This window comes from Mercenaria mercenaria, chromosome 2 (genome assembly GCF_021730395.1).
Source record: "Mercenaria mercenaria strain notata chromosome 2, MADL_Memer_1, whole genome shotgun sequence".
Taxonomy (NCBI): Eukaryota; Metazoa; Mollusca; class Bivalvia; order Venerida; family Veneridae; genus Mercenaria; species Mercenaria mercenaria.
In genome coordinates, this window is record NC_069362.1 from 23,346,278 (window position 1) to 23,372,509 (window position 26,232).

General features: G+C 35.9%; 1 protein-coding gene across 1 annotated transcript in view; it reads right to left on the bottom strand.

The window, feature by feature from the left end:
* The window catches only part of LOC123563505 (protein flightless-1 homolog), a 66,785-nt gene that overhangs the window by 24,721 nt on the left and 15,832 nt on the right, over positions 1 to 26,232 (bottom strand). The window contains exons 13-18 of the mRNA XM_053532526.1: positions 25,267 to 25,349; positions 24,392 to 24,442; positions 10,571 to 10,683; positions 4,934 to 5,119; positions 1,925 to 1,981; positions 21 to 136 (exon numbers count right to left, since the gene is read on the bottom strand). Coding sequence (XP_053388501.1) covers positions 21 to 136; positions 1,925 to 1,981; positions 4,934 to 5,119; positions 10,571 to 10,683; positions 24,392 to 24,442; positions 25,267 to 25,349 — 606 coding nt within the window. The remainder of the gene's footprint in view (positions 1 to 20; positions 137 to 1,924; positions 1,982 to 4,933; positions 5,120 to 10,570; positions 10,684 to 24,391; positions 24,443 to 25,266; positions 25,350 to 26,232) is intronic.

Here is a 26,232-nt window from a genome sequence, read left to right on the forward strand (position 1 = left end):
GATACAATGTACTTATTTACCTTGATTTAGTTTTTGTCACACCCCTTGATTTCTTTCCTACCCAGATGTACAGGATCTTTCCAGTGTCAACCAGGTACACAAACCTTGGATCTAGGGATGCCATTGTCACAGGACACTAAAATGTTAAACCACTTCAGAATTCAGTTTAATTTTAATTTACATTTTACCAAAACAGCCAGTAAAAAAATGACATCACAAAAAACTTTGCAAAAATATTTCCGCTACTTCAGTTAACTAATTCCTGGATTCTAAGCCAATTCTGACTTGTTCCCCACAAGTAATTGACAACTTTCACAAATACATAAGAGGTGGAGGTCAGATCACTTATCTATGACACATCATCGTGACAAACATTTCCCTTAGGATCACAATCCCAATCTCGTGATGCACAAATTTGAGCTACTTGGAACCAACAAGAGGACTAAAATTGCTGTAGGTCACTCACCTGAGTTTCACAGCTGGCTTGAAATGTATGTAAAACTACCTTGAAACTGAACCAGCAGTTCCTGACAAGAAGATATTTCCCAATATACATAGAAGAACCACTACACATAAACAATATATGAACAAGAGCTGTCACTAATGGTGACAAATGCCCCCGCAGCGCCTTGACCTTTGACCTGGTGACCTTGACCTTTGACCTGGTAAACCCAAAGTCAATAGGGGTCGTGTACTCTATAAGTACTATTAGCATGTGAAGTTTGAAGGTCCTGGGTGCAGTGGTTCGCAAGTAAAGTGCCTTCATGCAAAAAGTTAACGTTGTGACGAATGAACGAACGAACTAATGAACAAACTAACAAACGGATGGACAGTTGAAAACTAATATGCCTCCCTTTGAAGGGCATAAAAAGTGACTTTACACTCTGTTTCAGACAAACCATATCTAAAAAAAAAATTGTATATGGTGACCAAAGGGACACTTGTTATAGAATGAAACAGCAATTTTAGTTTTAAGCACAGGATAGCACAGAGAGTAATAACAAACTTGTTTTGTTAAAAGTTAGGAAATGGTCTGAACCTGTGTATAATAAGCACCTACAATTATGGGGTGGTATTTTTGGGGAAGGGGATAAAAAAATCTGTGCATAATTAATGTGAATCTACAGTCGCCTCTCCCACTGGCAGGTACATTTTCTAACAAATCTACAAGGCTTGAAAGAGTTTGGTAGAGGGTCACCTAAGAAATATCTTAATAAATTTATCTTGAAACTAGACCACAACACAAAAGGCATTAAAAATTGTCCATACAGTCACAGTGAGAAAACGAGAGCTCTGCCAACTGGCAGCTATTTTTTTTTAACAAATCAAAATAATTTGAAGGAAACTGGAGGAGGGTCATTAAAGGACATCTGTATGAAATTATATCAAGCCAGCAGCTTCTGACAAGATGAATTTCAAAGTTTCCATTATAAACATATAAGAAAAACATGACTGCCCCCTGGCAACCATCTTTTTCAACACAGAGAAATTATTTTAGAATTTGCCTAGTGGTTTCAGAGGAGATTTTTGAAGTTTCATATAGCAATACAGAGAAAACTAGCCTAATCCCTAGCAGCCAAGTTTATAAACAAATCAAAATAATTAGAAGAGATTTGTAGAGGGTCACCAAAGAAACACTGCTGTGGAACTATTTTGAAATTAGACCAGCAGTTTCTAACACTTTCAAAGCTTTTACTTTAGTTACCATTTCAAGAATGATCAAGATTAAAATGAAATGAAAGAGGACCACCTTAGGAACACTCCTGTGAAGTTTGGTTGAAATTGGGTTGTAATTTGTTGGAGGTGGTCTTTTAAGAAATGATAGACAATGGCCTGAAAATAAAGGACATCAAACAATTATAATAGCTCATAATAAGCACTTTATGCTCAAGTGAGCTAAAAAGGAAGAAAAATTAAAACATACCCTCTCCATATGAACTGACTGTACTCCAACAGCTCTATATACCTTTACTTCATATGTCTGAAACATAAGTGTATCATTTCATACAGATTCATTTATTCACATATTAACAGAAATTTTAATAGTTACAAAAATTATAATTAGCAAGTCATACATAACTAGAGGTTGTTTTTATGAAAAACGCATGTCTCCCATCACAAATCATACAGAAATAGTAAAATGCCACAAATAAAGGGCCATAACTCTAGGGAAAATCACTGAACTGAACATTCCAGCGATATATACAACTACACTTGGCAGTAGTAACTCCAGTGAAGTTTCGTGATTCAAACAAGTATGGGAGAAGTGTCACACATAGAAGATTTTGATGATTTTACGCTGAAGATCATTTAATCAGAAAGTAACACTAAAATGCACAACTATGCTTCAGATTTATCATTTGTGAGGTTTGGTGAAATTCAGCCTAGTTGTATACAGCAAGTAGAGTAAACACTGTAAAAATATGACAAAGAAAGGGCCATAACTCTGCTGATAATCATTGAACTGGGACATATTGATGACACTTGTAAATAGGCTTGGCACTGATATCATCTACTGTGAAATCATTTAAATTCGCTGGCATGAAATTTCGTGTAAACATGAAAAAGGACTGTTTCGCGCGCTTTAATTGCCGCATTTTCAATTTATAAATGAAAAAATAAATTAATAGTAATAGCGCGGTCTTAAATTTGCGCATCAGTTCTAGCGCGAAATACGCGAAAATTCGTCCTACGCAAATAAAAATGATTTCACAGTATTAGGTTTGATGGAAATCTTCCCTATTGTGAAAGGGAAGTTGCCAAAATATCATAAAATTTGAAAAAAGGGCTGTTACTCCCCTGGAAACCATTGAACCAGACCAGATTTGACAACATGTATAATAAGACTTGGTACTGATCACTCCTGTAATATTTGGTGGAAATCCAACCACTATATAAGAGAAGTGGCTTAAAACATTATAAAATTTGACAAATCAAGGACCATAACTCTGCAGAACAAGAGGGCCATGACGGCCCTATATCGATGACGGCCCTATATCGCTCACCTGTTATCATTGCACTTGAGGACAAGAAGGTCCTCAGAAAAAATATCTAAGTCCAAAGGACAGTAACAACAAAGGGAAGAAAATAAACCAAAATGAAAAAAAAATTCTTACAAGGTACAGATATGTCAAAATACACCTAAAAATTGGAGGTACCATCCATGTTGTACCACAGAAAAGTGGTCTCGGTTTTTCCCTACGACCAATAATAAAAAAGTTACTAAATATCAGCTATTTATAGTAACGTAAAAGGAAAGTAATTAAAAAAAATTATTGTAAGTGAACAAAAGAAGGATCTGCCAGATAAATCTGTTGATATAAATGAAAATTCAGATCAGTATCTTCATTAATTACGGAGATATACCAATTTTAATTTGAAATAAAGGGAGGTAATCTGACATAAAATCAGTCCATAGTTATCTACCCTGATTGGCTCAGTCCAACTAATAACAATAATGAAATTTCAAATAAGTCCTATAAGTACTTACTGATATAAATCCATTTTGATTACAATCAGGGGAGGTAATCAGATATAAAATAACTCTGAACCTTCACCTGGATCTGATTTGTCATGGAATCCAAGAATTATTGTTGTTGAAGTTATTTTGGAAGTTTGTATCAAATAAAACCATAAATGAAGTCTCTATATGGCTGCAAAAGCCAAAATAGCCGATTTTGGGCCTTTAAGAGGCCATAACTCTGGAACCCATGAAGAAATCTGGCCAGTTCAACAAAGGAACCAAGATCTTGTGGTGATACAAGTTGTGTGCAAGTTTTGTTAAAACTGAATCATAAATGCAGCTACTATTGTGCAGACAAGGTCAAAATAGCTATTTTTGGCCATTTCAGGGGCCATAACTCTGGAACCCATTATGGGATCTGGCTGGTTCTACTAAGGAATCAAGATCTTATGGTGACACAAGTTTTGTGCAAGTTTGATTAAATTCAAATCATAAATGAAGCTGCTATTGTGTAGACAAGGTCAAAATAGCTAATTCTGGCCCTTTCCGGGGCCATAACTCTGGAACCCATAATGGAATCTTGCCAGTTCAAGAAAGGAAGCAAGATCTTATGGTGATACAAGTTGTGTGCAAGTTTGGTTAAAATCAAATCATAAATGAAGCTGCTATTGTGCAGACAAGGTCAAAATAGCTAATTTTGGCCCTTTCAGGGGCCATAACTCCGGAACCCATAATGGGATCTGGCCAGTTCAAGAAAGGAACCGAGATCTTATGGTGATACAAGTTGTGTGCAAGTTTGGTTAAAATCAAATCATAAATGAAACCACTATCATGCAGACAAGAAATTGTTGACGGACGCACGCACGGACAGACGACGGACAAAGGGTGATCACAAAAGCTCACCTTGTCACTATGTGACAGGTGAGCTAAAAACACAGAACTGGAACATGCCCAAGATATGAACAAATAGGTTAGCATAGGTCTCTATTGTGAAGTTTGGTGTATTGTGGACACTAAAATATGTTTGTTGCAGAGAGGTTGCTGCTCTGGAGAGGTTAATTTACTAATTTACAAATAATTCAAATTGGAAAGAATAAAAGGATCTACCATGCCTTACTGCATAAGACAGGGTTTTCAAAACCAGAGGGACAGCAGGGAATGTAAAACAGAGAGCCAACACACAGTCATGTAGCTTATCATTTCCCCTTGGGGAAAGATACCGTAAGATGATCTCCTACCCGAATAACTTTGTCTCTCCAGCTAGGCAGGCAAGAAAATATCTGTATTTGCAGTGAGCTGTCAGCTCCATGAAGGTACCATTTAGACAGGTTATACTGTATTTGCATTTACAGCTTGCAACTATATAAAAGAGGGTTAGAAATCAATGCCATTTTCAGTTCTGAAAATGTCTTTCCACTCAAACATTTTGTACAATTAACACTGACATTCTCAAAAACTGACAATTCTCACCAGTTCTTCCACAGTATAGAATCCACTGGAAGTTCTTCCTCCCTCAATATATGACACACCATTTTCAAATAGATCCAAGAACTCATCTGATTCATCATTCATTTCTTCACGTATGGAGCGGCATTCAGCACCAAGTAAGTTTCTCAAATTGACAGCGTGGATAGCTGAACATGCTTTCTTATCCAACTGAAAGTGTATCAAAACATCATATCATGCAATTTTCTTGTATTCTTTTAGATGTAGATTCATTTTGTGCAATGATTTAATGTACCAAAAGGTAAGTGACCTTGTGAACTTACTTAAGGTCAGCAATAAGTACCTTAAAAGTAATTAGGTTAGTCGTCTGTATTGCAGGTACTTAGCTTAGCTGTGGGTACTAAAAGTACTTAGGTTAGTTGTGGATACCTGAGATATTAAGGTTAATGATGGGTATCTGAAGGTACTTAGCTTAGCTATGGGTATCTGAGGTACTAAGGTTAACTGTTGATATCTGAAGGTACTCAGCTTAACTGTGAGTATATGAAGGTACTGACATTAGCTGTGGGTATTTGAGGGTACTTTGGTTTAGAGACCGTACCATAGCTCTTCGCATACTTTGATTTTTCAAACTAAAGTGATTTTTACAAGAGCACCGGTTACGATAAAAATGTAAACAACGGACTCTGTCTATGAAACTTTGATATGAATGAATGACAGTCGATCTTAGTCATAATACTGATTGACAGTGAATGCTAATGACTCCATGTGTTGCAGAAAGGTATTTAGTTTGTAACTGTAATTTCCCATCAATTGAAATCCTCTCAAAACTGGTAAAATAATTACTTATATTTGGACAAAACTCACCGTCTTTGCCGTTCGACAGCTGCAAAAAGGGCAAATATAAAAGATTCGGTGTAAGTAATATTTCACTGGTACTACCAGTTAGTAAGTTCATACTCTGAACAACACGTCAGAGAAATTACGGCAGATTTGACCGATTATGACGTTGGCAGCATTAGATTATATTTTTGCTTTACACAAAAATTGCCGTTAGGTAACAAAGCGAATACGCCGATAATCCGGAGTTCACCGATTATTGTTCCAGTTCACGCAATGTAATCCAGCAAATAAACTGCATAGCTATTAGCTACTGCTGTTATAGGGAAGTGGTAGAGTGTCTGCCTTAGGTGTGAGAGGTCCTGGGTTCGAGTCCCAGTTAGAGCTTAACTATTTAGATTCTGCTAAAGCATAGTTTTGCTGTTAATAGACTGTTCCAGATGTTCTAAATTTTTAGCACACAGTATCATGGATCAGTATTTAGCAATCCAGATCAAAGTTGAATGTTAAATCAAATGCACCCAATTAGAAAATATGACTATATTATGTCCCTTTGATGTTTATGCTCTCCATGTTCAAGAAGAGTTACATTTCCTTGATCACAAAAGTTTCGTTAACATGATAATATTAAATGCTCATAACAGCACTTCTGGTTAAAATATTGTCTATATTTCTGTTTTTAAGAAATATATGGACATTTGTCTTCATTTCAAAGCTTTTTAACTTCAAACCTATGATTTGAAAAACTTAGGTACTATCTCTATTTGGTTAAGTATGGGTAACTGACAATGTGGGAATTTGACGTTATTTGAGTGTATAGAAGGTACATAGGTTAGCTATGGGTACCTGAAGGTATTTAACTTAATTGTGGGTATTTGAAGCTATTAAGTTTAATTATGTGTATTTGAAGGCACTTAGGTCAATTGTGAGTATCTGAAGGTACTTAGGTAAATTGTGGGTATTTGAAGGTACTAAGGTTAACAGTTGGTATTTGAAGACACTTAGGTTAATTGTGAGTATCTGAAGATACTCAGGTAAATTGTGAGTATCTGAAGGTACTAAGGTTAACAACCTTATGTTAATTGTGGAACTTATTGACAATACATAGGTTAATGGTAATTATTTGACAGTATTAGGTTAATTGTGAGTATTGAAGGTACTACAGTTAGCTATGGGTATCTGAAGGTATTTAGGTTAATTGTGGGCATTTGAAGTTACTTAGGTTAACTGCTGGTATCTGAAAGTACTAAGGTTATTCGGGGTATCTGAGTGATACAAAGGACACAACCTTAGTCTGTAATGATGAAAAAAGGTTTGAACTAAGGGTATCAGTGCTACAGCTAGACATTAATACAGGTGTGCCACCCTTCTTAATTCGACCTTTCAGTTGGATGCTACTGGGCTGTACTGGCCCCGTATCCCTCCAATCATTAAATCAATTAATATGTATAAAAATTAATAAATTGAACTTGTTTGTTTATTATCCGGTGTATTCCAGACATGTGTGATATTGCATATGACATGAAGGATGAAAAAAAAAATTATAACTGGCAGGCTACTTTATGAAAGGGTCTTCAAACACCATGTTGCTAACACTAATTTTCTTGGACTCTGTATTATGCAAATGACATTTAAACATGTTTGTACCAGTAATTTCCTTTCCTTTCTATATACATTTTCCATATTTGTCACCCGTTTTTGCGACCGTGATTTTCGGACATATCTGTCCTTTCTTACAAGATTTTCTACTGCAATCTTAATAATTAATTAATTAAAAGTTTGCATTTAGGAAAAATATGACAACTGTTGCAAAAGCAGCTGTTAGTTTGAAGATTTTTCAACAATAAAACATGCAAAGGCATCAAACCCCACCCACTTTTTGGCAATGTGCAAAATAAGACAAATTAAAATGTGAATTGCTTCTTTTACAATTATTCTAAATGTGATTTTCAAAACTCTTTTTATTAAATGGCAGATGTTTATAAAATAATAATTTTAGAAGTAAACCAAAAATTGATATTTCTAAATAGCTTTTTAAAGGGGGTAGAAAGACTATACATTTTTTTTTTAGTGATATGAGTACTTGGTAGGCCTACAAGAATGTCAATGCTATTTGCTTCACAGCTGTTGGCTGCAAAGTTCTATCGTTTTGGAGAAAGCAGTGACATAGAGAAAAACAAGAGCTGTCACAGGAGACAGCGTGCTCGACTTTCGATGCTGGATAGTGAAACTGGGCACATCTGAGGAAACTAGAGCTGTCACTGTAGTGTTTAATGACTCCAATTGTGGATGAAGATATTGCACAATAGCCTGAGTCTATGTCAAAAATATCAACTTTAAGTAATAAGAGAGGTAAAGATAAAATGTATCAAAACACTATATAAGTATATCCTAAGCAAAAAGGGGCATAATTCATTAAATATTGGTGCCAGAGTTATGCAGCTTGTGTCATATAGTGTGGGTGATGATGTTGAACAACTATTTTAAGTTTGAATCAAATCCATTCAGTAATAACAGAGACAGAGTGAAAGTGCATCAAAACTTTAATCTAAAATTTTAAGTAAAAAGGGGGAATAATTAATGAAAAATTGGTGCCAGAGTTATGCACCTTGCGTCATATGGTGTGGGTGATGATGTTGAACAACTATTTTAAGTTTGAATCAAATCCATTCAGTAATAACAGAGACAGAGTGAAAGTGCATCAAAACTTTAACCTAAAATTCTAAGTAAAACGTGGAAATAATTCATGAAAAATTGGTCCCAGAGTTATGCACCTTGTGTCGTATGATAAGGGTAATGATGCTGAACAATTGTTTAAGTTTGAATCAGATCCATTCATTAATAACAGAGATAGAGTGAAAGTGTATAAAACTTTAACCTGAAATTCTAAGTAAAAAGGGGAATAATTCTTGAAAAATTGTGCCAGAGTTATGCATCTTGTGTCATATGATGTGGGTGATGATGCTGAACAACTATTTCAAGTTTGAATCAAATCCATTCCGTAATAACAGAGGTAGAGTGAAAGTGCACCAAAACTTTAACCTGAAATTCTAAGTAAAAAGGGGGAATAATTCATGAAAAAATGGTGCCAGAGTTATGCACCTTGTGTCAAATGATGTGGGTGATGATGTTGAACAACTATTTTAAGTTTGAATCAAATCCATTCAGTAATAACAGAGATAAAGTGAAAGTGCATCAAAACTTTAACCTGAAAATCTAAGTGAAAAAGGGGGATAATTCATAAAATATTGGTGCCAGAGTTATGGCCCTTATGTCAGATGATGTGGATGATGATGAGGAATAAGTATTTCAAGTTTGAATCAAATCCATCAAGTTTTTACAGAGATAAGTTGAAACAAAAGCACCGCCTTGCGCGTGCTGACGCTCATCTGATTTTTTTTGTGTAATAGAAATATTGTCCTACCCATGATTTTCTTAGTCTAAAAAGGGCCATCATTCTTGCAAAAAGCAGGATAGAGTTATGTTACTTGATGTACAGTGTCCACTTATGATGGTGAAAAACTGTTGCAAGTTTTAAAGCAATAGCTTTGATAGTTTATGAGAAAAGTTGACTTAAACATAATACTCAACCAAGAAAATGATTTTCTAAGTCAAAAAGGGGCAATAATTATTGCAAAAAGCAGGATGGAGTTATGTTGCTTGCTGTACAGGGTCAGCTTATGATGGTGAACAAGTGTTGCAAGTTTCAAAGCAATAGCTTTGATAGTTTAAGAGAAAAAGTTGACCTAAACATAAAACTTAACCAAGAAATCTGATATTTTCTAAGTCCAAAAGGGGCCATAAATCTTGCAAAAAGCAGGATGGAGTTATGTTTCTTGCTGTACAGGGTCAACTTATGATGGTGAACAAGTGTTGCAAGTTTTAAAGCAATAGCTTTGATAGTTTAGGATAAAAGCTGACCTAAACATAAAACTTAACCAAGAAAACTGATTTTCTAAGTCCAAAAGGGGCAATAAATCTTGCAAAAAGCAAGATGGAGTTATGTTTCTTGATGTACAGGGTCTGCTTATGATGGTTAACAAGTATTCCAAGTTTCAAAGCAATAGCTTTGATAGTTTAGGAGAAAAGTTGACCTAAACATAAAACTTAACCAAGAAATCTGATATTTTCTAAGTACAAAAGGGGCCATAAATCTTGCAAAAAGCAAGATGGAGTTATGTTTCTTGCTGTACAGGGTCAGCTTATGATGGTGAACAAGTATTCCAAGTTTCAAAGCAATAGCTTTGATAGTTTAGGAGAAAAGCTGACCTAAACATAAAACTTAACCAGGCAACGCCGACGCCGACGCCGACAACCTCTCAAGTGATGACAATAACTCATCTTTTTTTTTCAAAAAATCAAATGAGCTAAAAAGAGAAAGTGCACCAAAACTTCAACCAAGGTTGGGACGCGAAAGGCACCGATGCCGGGGCGAGTAGGATAGCTCTCCTTATACTTTGTATAGTTGAGCTAAAAAACCTAGTGTGACCCCTGTTACCTCATAAGAAGTTTTTGAAATGTTTGTTACATTTAGATCTAGTGTGCAAGACTAACATTTAATTTCAGTGGTAAGGAGTACTGTTCAGTTCTACCAGTAATCTGTAAAGATATACATACAAAAAACTACAGTGCAGTTTCCTAGCTGTACAACTGGATATGTTGTGGAAAATTATATTCAGCTGTCTCGTATGATAGCTTTAAATAAATCCACTTAAAATTCATTGCTGAAACAAATAGAATCCAATTTATCAGAGTTCAAAACAAAAGTTTTCAACATACTTATCAAATAATAGCACAATAAAAAACATAGGACTTTCTTACAGAAGCTAGAGCGCCAATCCAGAAGTAGATCTGCCAGTTCAGACTGTTTGATTCATCTATATAAGTCTTCAGGATAATGTAACAATCAGCCTCATAGAACTTCCCAATTAGTGCTGAAATAATAAATACATGGTCAAATTTACTGTGGGTATCCACATTAAGTCAAGCCTATTTGCAAGACAAGATGCCCACAGGCAACATGTCGATCCCTCCAGCTGTCACAAGGACTATAAGTTGCACACGACACTCTTAAGTCCACACAAAAATCCTTATCAGTAGAGATAGGTCATAATACACCTCAAAATTGGATGTAACATGCATGTTGTACTACAGAAAAGTGGTCTTAATTTTTCCCTACCACCAGTAATAACTAGATGCCCACGGGCAACATGTCGAGCCCGCCAGCTGTCAAAAGGACTAGGAGTTGCACATGACACCCTGTCTCATTGAGGCAAACATTTATGCCAAATAAAAAATGATTGCAAAAAGTTACAATATAAGTTATTTATAGTAACAATAAAGGGAAGTAAATCTTCAAAAAAAATCTAAGTCCACAAAAAAATCCTTACCAGTAGAGATAGGTCAAAATACACCTCAAAATTGGATGTAACATGCATATTGTACTAAAGAAAAGTGGTCTTGATGACCAGTAACAAAAAATTACAATACAAGAATGCCATGATAGCCCCCTATATCGCTCACCTGTTATCATTGCACTTGAGGACAAGAAGGTCCTCAGAAAAAATATCTAAGTCCAAAGGACAGGAACAACAAAGGGAAGCAAAAGAAAAAAAAAAATCTTACAAGGTACAGATATGTCAAAATACACCTAAAAATTGGAGGTACCATCCATGTTGTACCACAGAAAAGTGGTCTCGGTTTTTCCCTACGACCAATAATAAAAAAGTTACTAAAAACAAGCTATTTATAGTAACGTAAAAGGGAAGTAATTAAAACAAGAGCTGTCTCCATAGGATGACATATGCCCCCGATGGCACTTTGAATGAGTAGTTATGGCCGATGTTAGAGTTTAGGACCTTTGACCTACGGAGCTGGGTCTTGCGCGCGACACGTCGTCTTACTGAGTCACACATTCATGCGTAGTTATTTTAAAATCCATGCATGAATGACAAAGATATGGACCGGACACGCCCATCAATGCACTATCATGAAAAATGACCTTTAACGTCTAAGTGTGACCTTGACCTTTGAGCTACGGACCTGGGTCTTGCGCGTGACACGTCCTCTTACTGTGGTACACATTCATGCCAAGTTATTTGAAAATCCATCCATCGATGACAAAAATATGGAACGGACACGCCCATCCATGCACTATCCTTTAATGTCTAAGTGTGACCTTGACCTTTGAGCTACGGACCTGGGTCTTGCGCGCGACACGTCGTCTTACTGTGGTACACATTCATGCCAAGTTATTTGAAAATCCATCCATCGATGACAAAGATATGGACCGGACACGCCCATCAATGCACTATCATTTAACGTCTAAGTGTGACCTTGACCTTTGAGCTACGGACCTGGGTCTTGCGCGCGACACGTCGTCTTACTGTGGTACACATTCACGCCAAGTTATTTGAAAATCCATCCATCGATGACAAAGATATGGACCGGACACGAAAATTGCGGACAGACTGACAGACCGACAGACGGTTCAAAAACTATATGCCTCCCTTCAGGGGCATAAAAAATGATTGTAAGTTAACAAAAGAAGGATCTGCCAAATAAATCTGTTGACATAAATGAAATTTCAGATCAGTATCTTCATTAATTACGAGATATACCCATTTTAATTTGAAACTTGAGCTATCACTAAAGGTGATGAATGTACCCCCCGCATGCACTGACACAGTACATTGCAATTTGACGCACACAACATTGCATAATTATGTGGACTGTATGTATACAGTATAGTAACATAAAACAAAGTCCCATAACTATGCAGAATATTTATCTAAAAGAATGTAACATGCACCAGGCACATATAGGGTTGGTACTGATCACTTGTGTGAAGTTTCATTAAATTGTGTCAAGGGGATGAGGAGAGATGGTGCGCACAAGATTGTGTCTATGTATATAGTAAAGTAACAAAAAAACAAAGTCCCATAGCTCTGCAATTTTTTTTTCTGAAAGAACCTTACATGCCCCATGCACAACTACTGTTGTTACTGATAACTTGTGTGAAGTTTCATTAAATTGTGTCAAGGGGATGAGGAGAGATGGTGCGCACAAGATTGTGTCTATGTATATAGTATAGTAACAAAAAAAACATAGTCCCATAACTCTGCAAATTTGTTTTCTAAAAGAACCTAACATGCCCCATGCACAACTACTGTTGGTACTGATCACTTGTGTGAAGTTTCATTAAATTGTGTCAAGGGGATGAGGAGAGATGGTGCGCACAAGATTGTGTCTATGTATATAGTATAGTGTTATGCTGTGATTTTTGTGTAAATTTCTTATATTTTATTTTTCATTTATTATTAGTAAAATACTTTGTTTCTGAACTTTGATCTATATTACTTTCTGGCCACAAATATTTTACATTTTTAATATTTCTTAATATTCCCACAGTCAGGAATGTAATCTTTTAGAAAAGCACTACTTTGCTAAATTTTTGTAATCACACTAAGAAGTCTCAATATCCTGACATCTGTAGCTAGGTATGAAGCCACTTAACACTTCCCTTACTTTCAAAGGAAGTGATCAAATGTTTGCTGTTTTAGCAAATGTTAAGCTGTATTGTTCTAAAAACATAGGTGATAGTTTGTCTGGCTTGACATGTACAACATCTTAAAGATTTTCACAGTTTTTTTCTACTACTTAACTAAAGATTTAACATCTCCGCCTGATGTAAATTATGTGAAATTTTGCGTTTGGATTGGTCAAGATCCGAGGACCAATGGCCAACGAGAGGAACCCTCAAAAGATCCCTTTTCCAGCAGGCAGACATCATTCTGCCAACTTTCTTATGAAGGAAAATAATAAAATAAAACTTGCTGGAAAAGAGGATTGATCTTTCTTCTATATATTTTCTTAGGTAAGTGAGTTCTTATGTATCTCTTTGAGTTTTTGATATTTGAAAAATAATTAAAATTAGAAGTCAGAATGAAAATTAAATTAAGTTGTTATCTGACATTGCTCTGACCATTTTTGTTAGAAGCAATAGGTGTAAATAAGTTGTTTGTACATAAATTTAAAGTTCCTGATTGAACTTTAAATATCTTGAATTTGGTTAATATGTCATTTCATGGATAGTGAATATATATTTTTCTAGATATCATTTTATGATTTCTTGAGATTTATGTAATAATGGTATGTTAACTTGAAAGTTCCTGAAAGAACTTTATATCTTGAATTTTGACAATATTTCATTATCTATAAGGTAATATTGTTAAGTGAATGATTTGGTACAAAATTACAGTTCAAACATTTGTTAACTAAAGTCTTAATTATCCGTCTCATTTTATATTTTGCTTATTTATAATTAGATCATGAAATAACAAGGGTAACCTTAGTGACTTTGCTTATGCAAATATCATGCAAATTTAATTCTAGAAATCAGTAGTAATTTCTGTTGGATTATATGTATATTCAAAATATGTTTATGTTTATTATCAGACATACATATATTTTAATATGTAGGAGATCATTCTGCCAACTTTCTTATGAAGGAAAATAATAAAATAAAACTTGCTGGAAAAGAGGATTGATCTTTCTTCTATATATTTTCTTAGATTCCCCATTCTACAAAAGTTCCGGAGGTAAAGTTCTCGGCGGAACAATAGTAACAAAAAAACAAAGTCCCATAACTCTGCAAATTTTTTTCTAAAAGAACCTAACATGCCCCATGCACAACTACTGTTGGTACTGATCACTTGTGTGAAGTTTCATTAAATTGTGTCAAGGGGATGAGGAGAGATGGTGCGCACAAGATTGTGTCTATGTATATAGTATAGAAACAAAAAAAACAAAGTCCCATAACTCTGCAAATTCTTTTTCTAAAAGAACTAACATGCCCCATGCACAACTACTGTTGGTACTAATCACTTGTGCCAAGTTTCATTAAATTCTGTCAAGGGGATAAGGAGAGATGGTGCGCATAAGATTGCGTCTACGAACAGATGGACAGACAGACAGACAACCTGAAACCAGTATACCCCCCTTACAACTTTGTTGTCGGGGGGGGGGGGGGGGGGGGGGGGGGTTTACAATAAAGGGAGGTAATTTGACATAAAATCAGTCCATAGTTATCTACCCTGATTGTCTCAGTCCAACTAATGACAACTAGAGCTATCACTAAAGGTGATGAATGTACCCCCCACATGCACTGACACAGTACACTGAATTTGACACACACAAGACTGCATAATTATGTGGACTGTATGTATACAGTATAGTAACAAAAAACAAAGTCCCATAACTATGCAGAATATTTATCTAAAAGAATGTAACATGCACCATGCACAACTAGGATTGGTACTGATCACTAGTGTGAAGTTTCATTAAATTGTGTGTAAGGGTTTGGTAGATTAGGCATGCACAAGATTGCATATGCAGGCTGTATGTACATAGTATGTTAACAAGAAACAAAGTCCCATAACTCTGCAATTTTTGTCGCTGAAAGAACCTAACATGCCCCATGCACAACTACTGTTGTTACTGATCAGTTGTGTGAAGTTTCATTAAATTGTGTCAAGGGGATAAGGAGAGATGGTGCGCACAAGATTGTGTCTATGTATATAGTATAGTAACAAAAAACGAAGTCCCATAACTCTGCAAATTTTTTTTCTGAAAGAACCTAACATGCCCCATGCACAACTACTGTTGTTACTGATCAGTTGTGTGAAGTTTCATTAAATTGTGTCAAGGGGATGAGAAGAGATGGTGCGCACAAGATTGTGTCTATGTATATAGTAAAGTAACAAAAAAACAAAGTCTCATAACTCTGCAATTTTTTTTTCTAAAAGAACCTAACATGCCCCATGCACAACTACTGTTGGTACTGATCACTTGTGTGAAGTTTCATTAAATTGTGTCAAGGGGATGAGGAGAGATGGTGCGCACAAGATTGTGTCTATGTATATAGAATAGTAACAAAAAAACAAAGTCCCATAACTCTGCAAATTTTTTTTCTTAAAGAACCTAACATGCCCCATGCACAACTACTGTTGGTACTGATCACTTGTGTGAAGTTTCATTAAATTCTGTCAAGGGGATAAGGAGAGATGGTGCGCACAAGATTGCGTCTAGGGACAGACGACTAGACAGACAGACAGACAGACGGACAGACAGACAGACAGACAACCTGAAACCAGTATACCGCCCCCCCTTACAACTTTGTTGTTGGGGGGGTACAATAATGAACTTTCAAATAAGTCTTATAAGTACTTACTGATATAAATCCATTTTGATTACAATCAGGGGAGGTAATCAGATATAAAATAACTCTGGAACCTATGAATGGATCTGATTTTGTCATGGAATCCAAGATTTATTGTTGCTGAAGATATTTTGGAAGTTTGTGTCAAATAAAACCATAAATGAAGTCTCTATATGGCTGCAAATGCCAAAATAGCCAATTTTGGACCTTTAAGGGGCCATAACTCTGGAACCCATGAAGGAATCTGGCCAGTTGAAGAAAGGAAGCAAGATCTTGTGGTGATACAAGTTGTGTGCAAGTTTGGTTAAAATCAAATCATAAATGAAGCTGCTATTGTGCAGACAAGGTCAAAATAGCTAATTTTGGCCCTTTCAGGGGCCATAACTCTTGAATCCATTATGGGATCTGGCCGTTTCAAGAAAGGAACCGAGATCTTATGGTGACACAAGTTTTGTGCAAGTTTGATTAAATTCAAATCATAAATGAAGCTGCTATTGTGCAGACAAGGTCAAAATAGCTAATTCTGGCCCTTTCAGGGGCCATAACTCTGGAACCCATAATGGAATCTGACCAGTTCAAGAAAGGAACTGAGATCTTATGGTGATACAAGTTGTGTGACAGTTTAGTAAAAGTCAAATTATAAATAAAGCTGCTAATCTATTGTGCAGACAAGGTCAAAATAGCTAATTTTGGCCCTTTCAGGGGCCATAACTCTGGAACCTGTAATGGGATCTGGCCAGTTCAAGAAAGGAACCGATATGGTGATACAAGTTGTGTGCAAGTTTGGTTAGAATAAAATCATAAATGAAACCACTATCGTGCAGACAAGAAATTGTTGACGCACAGACTGACGACGGACGAAGGGTGATCACAAAAGCTCACCTGTCACATAGCTAAAAAAAATTATAATGCACAGGACTGTACATTCCCAGTCCATTTAATCATTAGTATAAAAAGTAATGTTGAATAATGCATTAAAGTCTCCATTTTCTGCCATCTTTGATTTTGTTGGTACAAATAGCGTGATATAACAGGTACCTACTTGCATTTTACATGGGGTTTGGACACTTAATACTTCTGGTAAGTGTCTACAAAGCTTCAAATAAATTTACCCATAAGTTATGCTCACTTGAACAATTCTGGTAAAGGGTCAAACAAGGAAATTATCAGATTCTGTTGAAATTGGATTAGAACTTTCTCAATATTTTTTTCTAAAAATTTCAGTTATATGTAAACAAGCACGTAGAAGAGCCACTGTATATACATATATGATCATGCCCTCTAGTCTAGTGACCATGTTTCTTTAACAAATCTGCCCCCTCTACATTTAGTCCCTACACTTTTTTATATTCTGTGTGATCTGTGATAACTTCAAGATACTTTTCTCCTAAATCCTACAAAAATTGATGAAAACTGTGGAGCCTGGTCTTGCAACTTGGCTAGTCATGCCCTGAACCCTTATCATGCTGGACACCACTGATTCTGCCTTTGCGACCAGTGCAGATCATGATCAGCCTGCACATCTGTGCAATCTGATATTGACCTGCACTGTTCGCCATTCAGTCAGTATCTTTTTGGTATGCACCCCTTTTTACAGTTAATGGTACTGTCCACATTGAAATATGGACAAGTTCATTATAGAAATTTAGCATGGTAAGGGTTAAATGTGGTTAATCAGATTTTGGTCAAGTAATGGATTTGTTCAAACCCTTAACATCTGAATATTTACATTTAATGTATTTGTATGTTATTTTCTCCTTTAAATCTATTTTCTGCATTGTGTCACTTGATAACACTTTTATTTTGAATGTCTTCTCATAACTGGCACACAACTTTATTTTGCCTTACAGGAAGTATAGAATTAACTCACACTCTTTATGTTTTGCATTAATCATCACCACCTCCGAAGTATTACTGGCTCTTTCTTTCTTTAACTCACCTCCAAAAAGAGGTGGAGCCAGTGGCAGTTGGCTAACTTTTTGTAAAAGTTAGCCAGCAGCCAGTATATTAAGGTACTGCTCAACATAACCAGCTATGATCTAATTTTGAACAGTATCCCCATTCACTTCAAACACAAGAAAATGGCACATATAACAAGCTAAAAAGTAATTAAACTCCTGGGCAAAATAAACTAGAGCTATCACTAAAGGTGATGAATGTACCCCCCGCATGCACTGACACAGTACATTGCAATTTGACGCACACAACATTGCATAATTATGTGGACTGTATGTATATAGACTGCATGTATACAGTATAGTAACAAAAAACAAAGTCCCATAACTATGCAGAATACTTATCTAAGAGATGTAACATGCACCATGCACAACTAGGGTTGGTACTGATCACTTGTGTGAAGTTTCATTAAATTGTGTGTAAGGGTTTGATAGATTAGGCATGCACAAGATTGCATATGCAGACTGTATGTACATAGTATGTTAACAAAAAAACAAAGTCCCATAACTCTGCAATTTTTGTCGCTGAAAGAACCTAACATGCCCCATGCACAACTAATGTTGTTACTGATCACTTGTGTGAAGTTTCATTAAATTGTGTCAAGGGGATGAGGAGAGATGGTGCGCACAAGATTGTGTCTATATATATAGTATAGTAACAAAAAAACAAAGTCCCATAACTCTGCAAATTTTTTTTCTGAAAGAACCTAACATGCCCCATGCACAACTACTGTTGTTACTGATCACTTGTGTGAAGTTTCATTAAACTGTGTTAAGGGGATGAGGAGAGATGGTGCGCACAAGATTGTGTCTATGTATATAGTATAGTAACAAAATAACAAAGTCCCATAACTCTGCAAATTTTTTTTCTAAAAGAACCTAACATGCCCCATGCACAACTACTGTTGGTACTGATCACTTGTGTGAAGTTTCATTAAACTGTGTCAAGGGGATGAGGAGAGATGGTGTGCACAAGATTGTGTCTATGTATATAGTATAGTAACAAAAAAACGAAGTCCCATAACTCTGCAAAAATTTTTTTCTAAAAGAACCTAACATGCCCCATGCACAACTACTGTTGGTACTGATCACTTGTGTGAAGTTTCATTAAATTCTGTCAAGGGGATAAGGAGAGATGGTGCGCACAAGAATGCGTCTACGGACAGACGGCCAGACGGCCAGACAGACAGACAACCTGAAACCAGTATACCCCCCCTTACAACTTTGTTGTCGGGGGGTACAATAAATAATTAATGACAATTATACTCATTTGTAATTTCAATTAAGATATTTTTTTCCTATATTTTTCACAGATCTAGTCTGATTCATATCTAACTTTCAATGACTTGTAACCGTATCTCATGAAGAAACACACAGTACAGTGCATATACTGCGACTTTGGTCTTTTTCATAATTTTCAAGCAAAAACTCTGTTGTACTAGATAGGTCAGAATTAGAATGTTTTTCATGTGGAGAAAAATGCAGGTCATTAGGTCGTGGTGGTCTTCAAGAGTTGAACATAAACCCCTTCAAAGACTTATCTAATACATTTCAGAATCTTTGCAGCAGCTAAGCAGTCATGAGATATCTACTTTCAAGAAACTTCAAAGAACCAAGCAGTGGCAATGTTGGCTTTTGGTCTCTGTATGTACTTCTTTATCATTATGTTTTCATTGCATTTATTTAAAGATGTTATCTTTTCAACATTACACACACGAAGTTACCCCAAATTTCTAAATATTGTTCTACACTGGTGAAGCTGGTACACCCGTGAACACCACACATCCCTATCAAGAATTCTACACTCTTATACTGACGACATGTAAAGCAATGTCACAACTTTCTTTCTTATACTTCAGAAATACTTTGTCAAGAATAATAGACGACATGAGGCAGTTGCTGCTCAGTTATGTAACATAGAACCAGATCACCATGTGCTTGAAGTTGGATTTGGACCTGGGCTTGGTTTGAAAGAAGCTTTCAACAAGGTGACGAGTAAGTCTAAAAGCTGTGGCAAGTGCTAAATTATGTAGATATTTTGTAGAGAGGTAGCTAGACCTTCAGATGATGGAGGCTTCCTCCGAACTGTAAATCACCCAAATACATTATTTACGAACCACACAAGATTCTACCCAGTATTACCATTCTTAGCTGTAGTCTGTAGCACAGTTATGTAATAAAGAACCAAACTGGTTTGAAGTCCATTACTGTCTTTGCTTTATACACTGATTTCGAAAACCAGTCTGAGAAAGAGACATTGATATGGATCAATCACAAAATTAAAGTAAGAAATAACCTGATGCTGGAAGTCTCAGACTTGTCTATAACAAAGAACATTGACATGGTTTAAAAGAAAAGAAAACAAGAGGGTCATGATGACCCTGGATCGCTCACCTGAGTAATATGAGCTACATGTTTCAAATGTCAAACTGATGATTTTTAGAAATTTTTTGGAAAATTTTCCGATGTACAATCAAGTAACCCCTGGGATGGGGCCAATTTTACCCTGGGGGTCATGATTTGAACAGAGTTTGTAGAAGTCTACTAGGCAATGTTACATATCAATTATCTAAGATCTAAGCTTTCTGGTTTATTTTTAGCAAATTTATGAAGAATTCCCTATGTACAATCAAGTAACTCCTTGGGCTAGGTCAATTTGACCCTGGGGGGGGGTCAAGATTTGAACAAATTTTGTAGAGGTCTACTAGGCAATGCAACATGTGAAATATCTAAGCTCTAAGCCTTCTGGTTTATTTTTAGAAAATTTTGAAGATTTTTCTATGTACAATCAAGTAACCCCATGGGGTGGGGTCAATTTGACCCCGGGGTCATGATTTGAATAAATTTTGTAGAAGTCTACTAGGCAATGCTACATGTAAAATATCTAAGACCTAGGCCTTCTGGTTTATTTTTAGAAATTTTTTGAAGATTTTCCTATGTAAAATCAAGTGACCCCGGAGGTCATGATTGAACAAATTTTGTATAGGTCCACTAGGAAATGCTACATGTCAGATATCTAAGCTCTAGGCCTTCTGGTTTATTTTTAGAAAATTTTTGAAGATTTTCCTATGTAAAATCAAGTGACCCCTCGGGTGGGGTCATGATTTGAACAAATTTTGTAGAGGTCCAATAGGCAATGCTACATGTCAAATATCTTAGCTCTAGGCCTTCTGGTCTATTTTTAGAAAATTTTGAAGATTTTTCTATTGTACAATCAAGTAACCCCATCGGGCGGGGTCAATTTGACCCCGGTGGTCATGATTTGAAAAAATTTTGTAGAAGTCTACTAGGCAATGCTACATGTCAAATATCTAAGATCTAGGCCTTCTGGTTTATTCTTACAAAGTTTTTGAAGATTTCCCTATGTAAAATCAAGTGACCCCTGCGGCAGGGTCAATTTTGACCCCGGGGGTCATGATTTGAACAAATTTTGTAGATGTCTAGTAGGCAATGCTACATGTGAAATATCTAAGCTCTAGGCCTTCTGGTTTATTTTTAGAAATTTTTTGAAGATTTTCCTATGTAAAATCAAATGACCCCTAGGGCGGGGTCAATTTTGACCCCGGGGGGTCATGATTTGAACAAATTTTGTAGAGGTCCACTAGGCAATGCTACATGTCAAATATCTAAGCCCTAGGCCTTCTGGTTTATTTTTAGAAAATTTTTGAAGATTTTCCTATGTAAAATCAAGTGACCCCTGGGGCAGGGTCAATTTTGACCCCGGGGTCATGACTTGAATAATTTTAGTAGAGGTCCACTAGACAATGCTACATGTCAAATATCTAAGCCCTAGGGCTTCTGGTTTTTGAGAAGAAGATTTTTAAAGATTTTCCTATGTAAAATCAAGTGACCCCTGGGGCGGGGTAAATTTTGATCCCGGGGTCATGATTTGAACAAATTTGCTAGAGGTTCACTAGGCAATGCTTCATACCAAATATCTAAGCTCTAGGGCTTCTGGTTTTTGAGAAGAAGATTTTTAAAGTTTTTCCTTTCGGTTGCCATGGCAACCAGAGTTCTGCATGGAATTCAATTCTTTGAAAAATTTTAAAAGGGGGCCACCCAAGGATCATTCCTGTGAAGTTTGGTGTAATTCTGCCCAGTGGTTTTCAAGAAGAAGATTTTTTTAGAAAATGTTGACGGACACACGACAGACGACGCACGACGGACATTGAGCGGTCACAATAGCTCACCATGAGCCTTTGGCTCAGGTGAGCTAAAAAGAGGTGGGTATGCAACAGGTGAAAAAAAATAATTTTAGTATTCATTATCTACATTCTTGTGTAGTATCTTGATACAAAAATCTCTTGAGCTCAGAGGAGACAACTAAACATAATCAAAAAGTGGCGTAAAGATATACTTACATAAAACAATGTGAAAAAGTAGTCAAATTTTGATTGACAAAACTACACATACCCGGTACCTATTGACATTTGTTTGAGGTACATGTATCAGTAGTCATCTGTTGGTTTTCACTAGATAATTTGATCAAACTGTCTGTTATTGATGAAGAGTAATCGTTAATCTGACATAATGTATTATTACATCATATATCAACTAGTCTGCTAGGCTATATGAAAACATGGCTATTACCAATGTGCTATATTCATTCTCGACTTAAATTAAAAATTTAACTTAAATTTATTTCCTGGCAAGTATTTTTTTCTTTTCAAATCTCTCGGAGCTAACATTACTAGTCTTGTTAAACTTATTTTTTTCAGCGGGTTCAGGTACTTTTCTTGGAATTGATATCTCACAGAGGAGTTTCAATGTAGCCAACAAAAGCTTAAAACAGGAAATAGGAACTGGAAAGATCAAGCTACATCTCGTTTCAGTGGAGAAGATTCCGTACGACTCGTGTACATTTGACAGCATATTTCACTGTAACTGTTACTATTTTTGGCCCAACATGGATGATGCAGTCCAAGAAATTGCATAGAGTTATTAAACCAGATAAATTAATGGTTACAACCCTATCACTTCCTAGAATGAAACTGATTCAGAAATATGGATTTATGCAATATGGAAATATTGACCCTGAGAGGTATATGACTTCACTGGAAAAAATTGGTTTCAATGACATTGTTATGAAAAAAATTCCAATGGAAGACAAGCAAGTTGACACTATTATTGCTAAAGCAAGGAAATAAAATATATTGGGTTTTTTTTCTCATGTTGAAGAAATGATATATAGCAGAACCATGTTTAAATATATCTAAACATCATGAAGAGGTTATATGACTTCAGAATAATTTCCTGAGGGCATAGCCTAAATGAGCTTTTCTATGTGGCATATAACCGATTCAGAGCATTTAAATATATTAAAACACGGTTCTACTATGCCAGACACCGTTCCAACAGCACATAATCGGCCCTGGAGCGGCCATCCGACCGCCCAGCCGACTGGGCCTGGTACTGTTGGAAAGCGCTTGGTGTGATCTGTCCAACAGTACCGAGACCAGCCCGCTTATATTGTTACAATGTTAAACCACAAGAGGTAACAAGTCCTGTGTGTGTAGACATCTAGTGAGTCATTCTGTGCAACTAGAAATTGATTCAGAGTGTGTGAATTAAGTGTAACACAATTCCGTTTTATCATTACAATTGTGAAATGACTTTTATATACAAAAGTAGATCAAATAAGGTAACATTTTTTTCTTGTCCCTGTATGGTGCCAAATAATATGTTAATGTAATGTCAGTATTACCTCCTTTTAATGAAAATGTTCACGATTTTTTTGTATTAGAATTTCCAATAATAAACAACATCAGATAAGCAAAAATATCCGTATTTTAACTGATTTTCTGTCTTATGTAAATACTGATACACACAATTACATGACTTTACTATAATTCAAAAACCTAGAACAATGCAGTAAGACGTACAAAGATATATGTGTGAATAACACACTTTAAAGGTTATTTGGTTTAATGGACAAACATAATTTAAGGCATAAGGTGACCTCCAAGCCTTAATGGCCAAGGAAGACATGCAGCGCATTTTCCAGACATTATTTCTGGCACAAGAAAGCACCTTGATAGAAGCACCAACCTTTGCAAGACAACTGGATAGCTTCCTCAAATGAAAGAATTCTACATCCTAAATGGGATTTCAAATATACAACAGTGAAGGGCAAGTGGTTCAAGACCACTTTACTACAGAGGCCCCACAAAAACAATTCAAAGTTCTGTTTCAATGCTATCAAATGGTAACAACATATGAAGGACTTACCACCAAAGTTTTCAACAATGTTTTAACAAAATCCAACTCAGGGTTATGGAAAAGTGCTGACAACTCTTTTGATTTCTCTGAATTTCATCAAACGTGCTTAGCCCTATTGGAAATCAGTGTACAGACTTGATACAGATATGCCAAAAAAGTTAAAAGATCCAAGGTGTAAAAATAACTTGTAGTGAGTTCTATCATTCTCAATATCTACAGCAAAGAATTATGATAAAACATGCCACATACCTTCCTCTACTTGATTAGGTAAGAAATTCTCTATCTCCCAACATGCCAAACCTGAAAATAATTACAGAACACTTACAGAACACTAAGTAGTAAGAAAGACAAAAGATGAAAGAAGGTTTTGACAGCCTTTTGTTAATATCAATTCCACCTACAGTAAATCTACCAAGATATCTTTTTATTAAAGTACATTTTGGCTAGGACAATTAAATGCTTACATATAAAATTACCTTTACGTGTCAAAAGAGGCCTATAATTTTTTTGAAAAAAGAATTCATAATGGAAAAACACTATTTCAAAAATTGAAAATCCAACAGAATTAACTAGGGAACTATAAATAATAGCTACTAGAATACTTCAGTGACAATGTTGACCTTGAAAACATTGCCTAATGTTGACTATGTTTCTATAGCAACCACTTACCATACCATCAATCACCAATATGAGGTTATGGTTACCAAAGACAACAGTAAGATTCCAGTGATAGTGTCTGGACAATTACAAAAACACCTATATCTATCACACAGATGCAAGTCTAGCTGTTGAGAAAAACCAAACACAGCATTAACCCTTATCATGCTGGACACGATTGATTCTGCCTTTGCGACCAGTGTAGATCATGATCAGCCTGCACATCTGTGCAGTCTGATCATGATCTGCACTGTTCGCCATTCAGTCAGTATCTTTTTGGTTAGCACCCCTTTTAACAGTTAATGGTAATTTGAAAGATGGACAAGTTCATTATAGAAACTTAGCAGGGTAAGGGTTAAGATCAATACCCCTGCAAAGAGTTAATAACACTGTCAATAAAGTATCCTGTATACCCCATCTTATAAAAAGTGAACTCCTTTTCAGAGCTTTTCCTTTCAAGTACGTACCAGGTATCTGACCAACTTCTTCTTCAAATATTTCACTGTAATTCAGATGGGGTCTTTCCAAGTGTTCATTCCATTTCTTTGGCCTGCAAGTTTATAGGAATGAGATACCTTTCAATATCACAATATTCACAGAAGCTTAAAAAAAAAACCTTTTCAAGTGCATTTTCAGAGATCCCAACAACTATTTTGTTTAATAAATAATCAAGGCCTTCGAGTGGTTTGTCCCCTGATTTAACACAGTTTAGAGTTCAGATGCGCAGGAATTGAACCACATGGGTGTTAGCCCTCGTGGTAAAATATTAAAGCATCTGAGCAATGAACTGTGGTAAATTAGACGATAAACCACAAGAAGACCTTGATAGTTTTCATTCTTACATGTTCATTGAAATATTTTAATAAAAAGTTTGTTGGGTTTCATTTATCCGAGTAGTAAATAACTGGACCCCCTGGGGCAATTTGACATTATAATTGACATCATGATGCTCTCTAACTGGTCCATGCATCAACCGTTGTTTGTTGCAGAATATACAGAGCTTGATCTGCTTTTTTGTTTAACTGGCAACCAAATCAAGTCATGTTAAAATTTGAGTTATTTTTATACACTCTGGGTGGTTTCATTTAGAATTCGGGGGACAGCAGTTTTAATGCTTACTGGCAATACCGAGAGATGTACATGAAGACTTAAGCAACAAACGCATCTGTAGCTCTAGCAGTCTGAGCTTCAGAAATGGCAGGTTTCTCCCTATTAAAACAATTTTTCAGACTGATTTATAAAATTAAACAAGAGCTGTCCGTAAGACAGCGCGTTCCACTCTTTGGCAATTTGACAGTAAAATGAATATATGTCTCTATAAGAGACCTCTACTTTTAAAAGGAAGATACACCAAGGGGCATAATTCTGTGAAGAACACAAATTAGAGTTATTGGGCTTGTTACCACACATGCAGATGATGATGGTAAAGATAT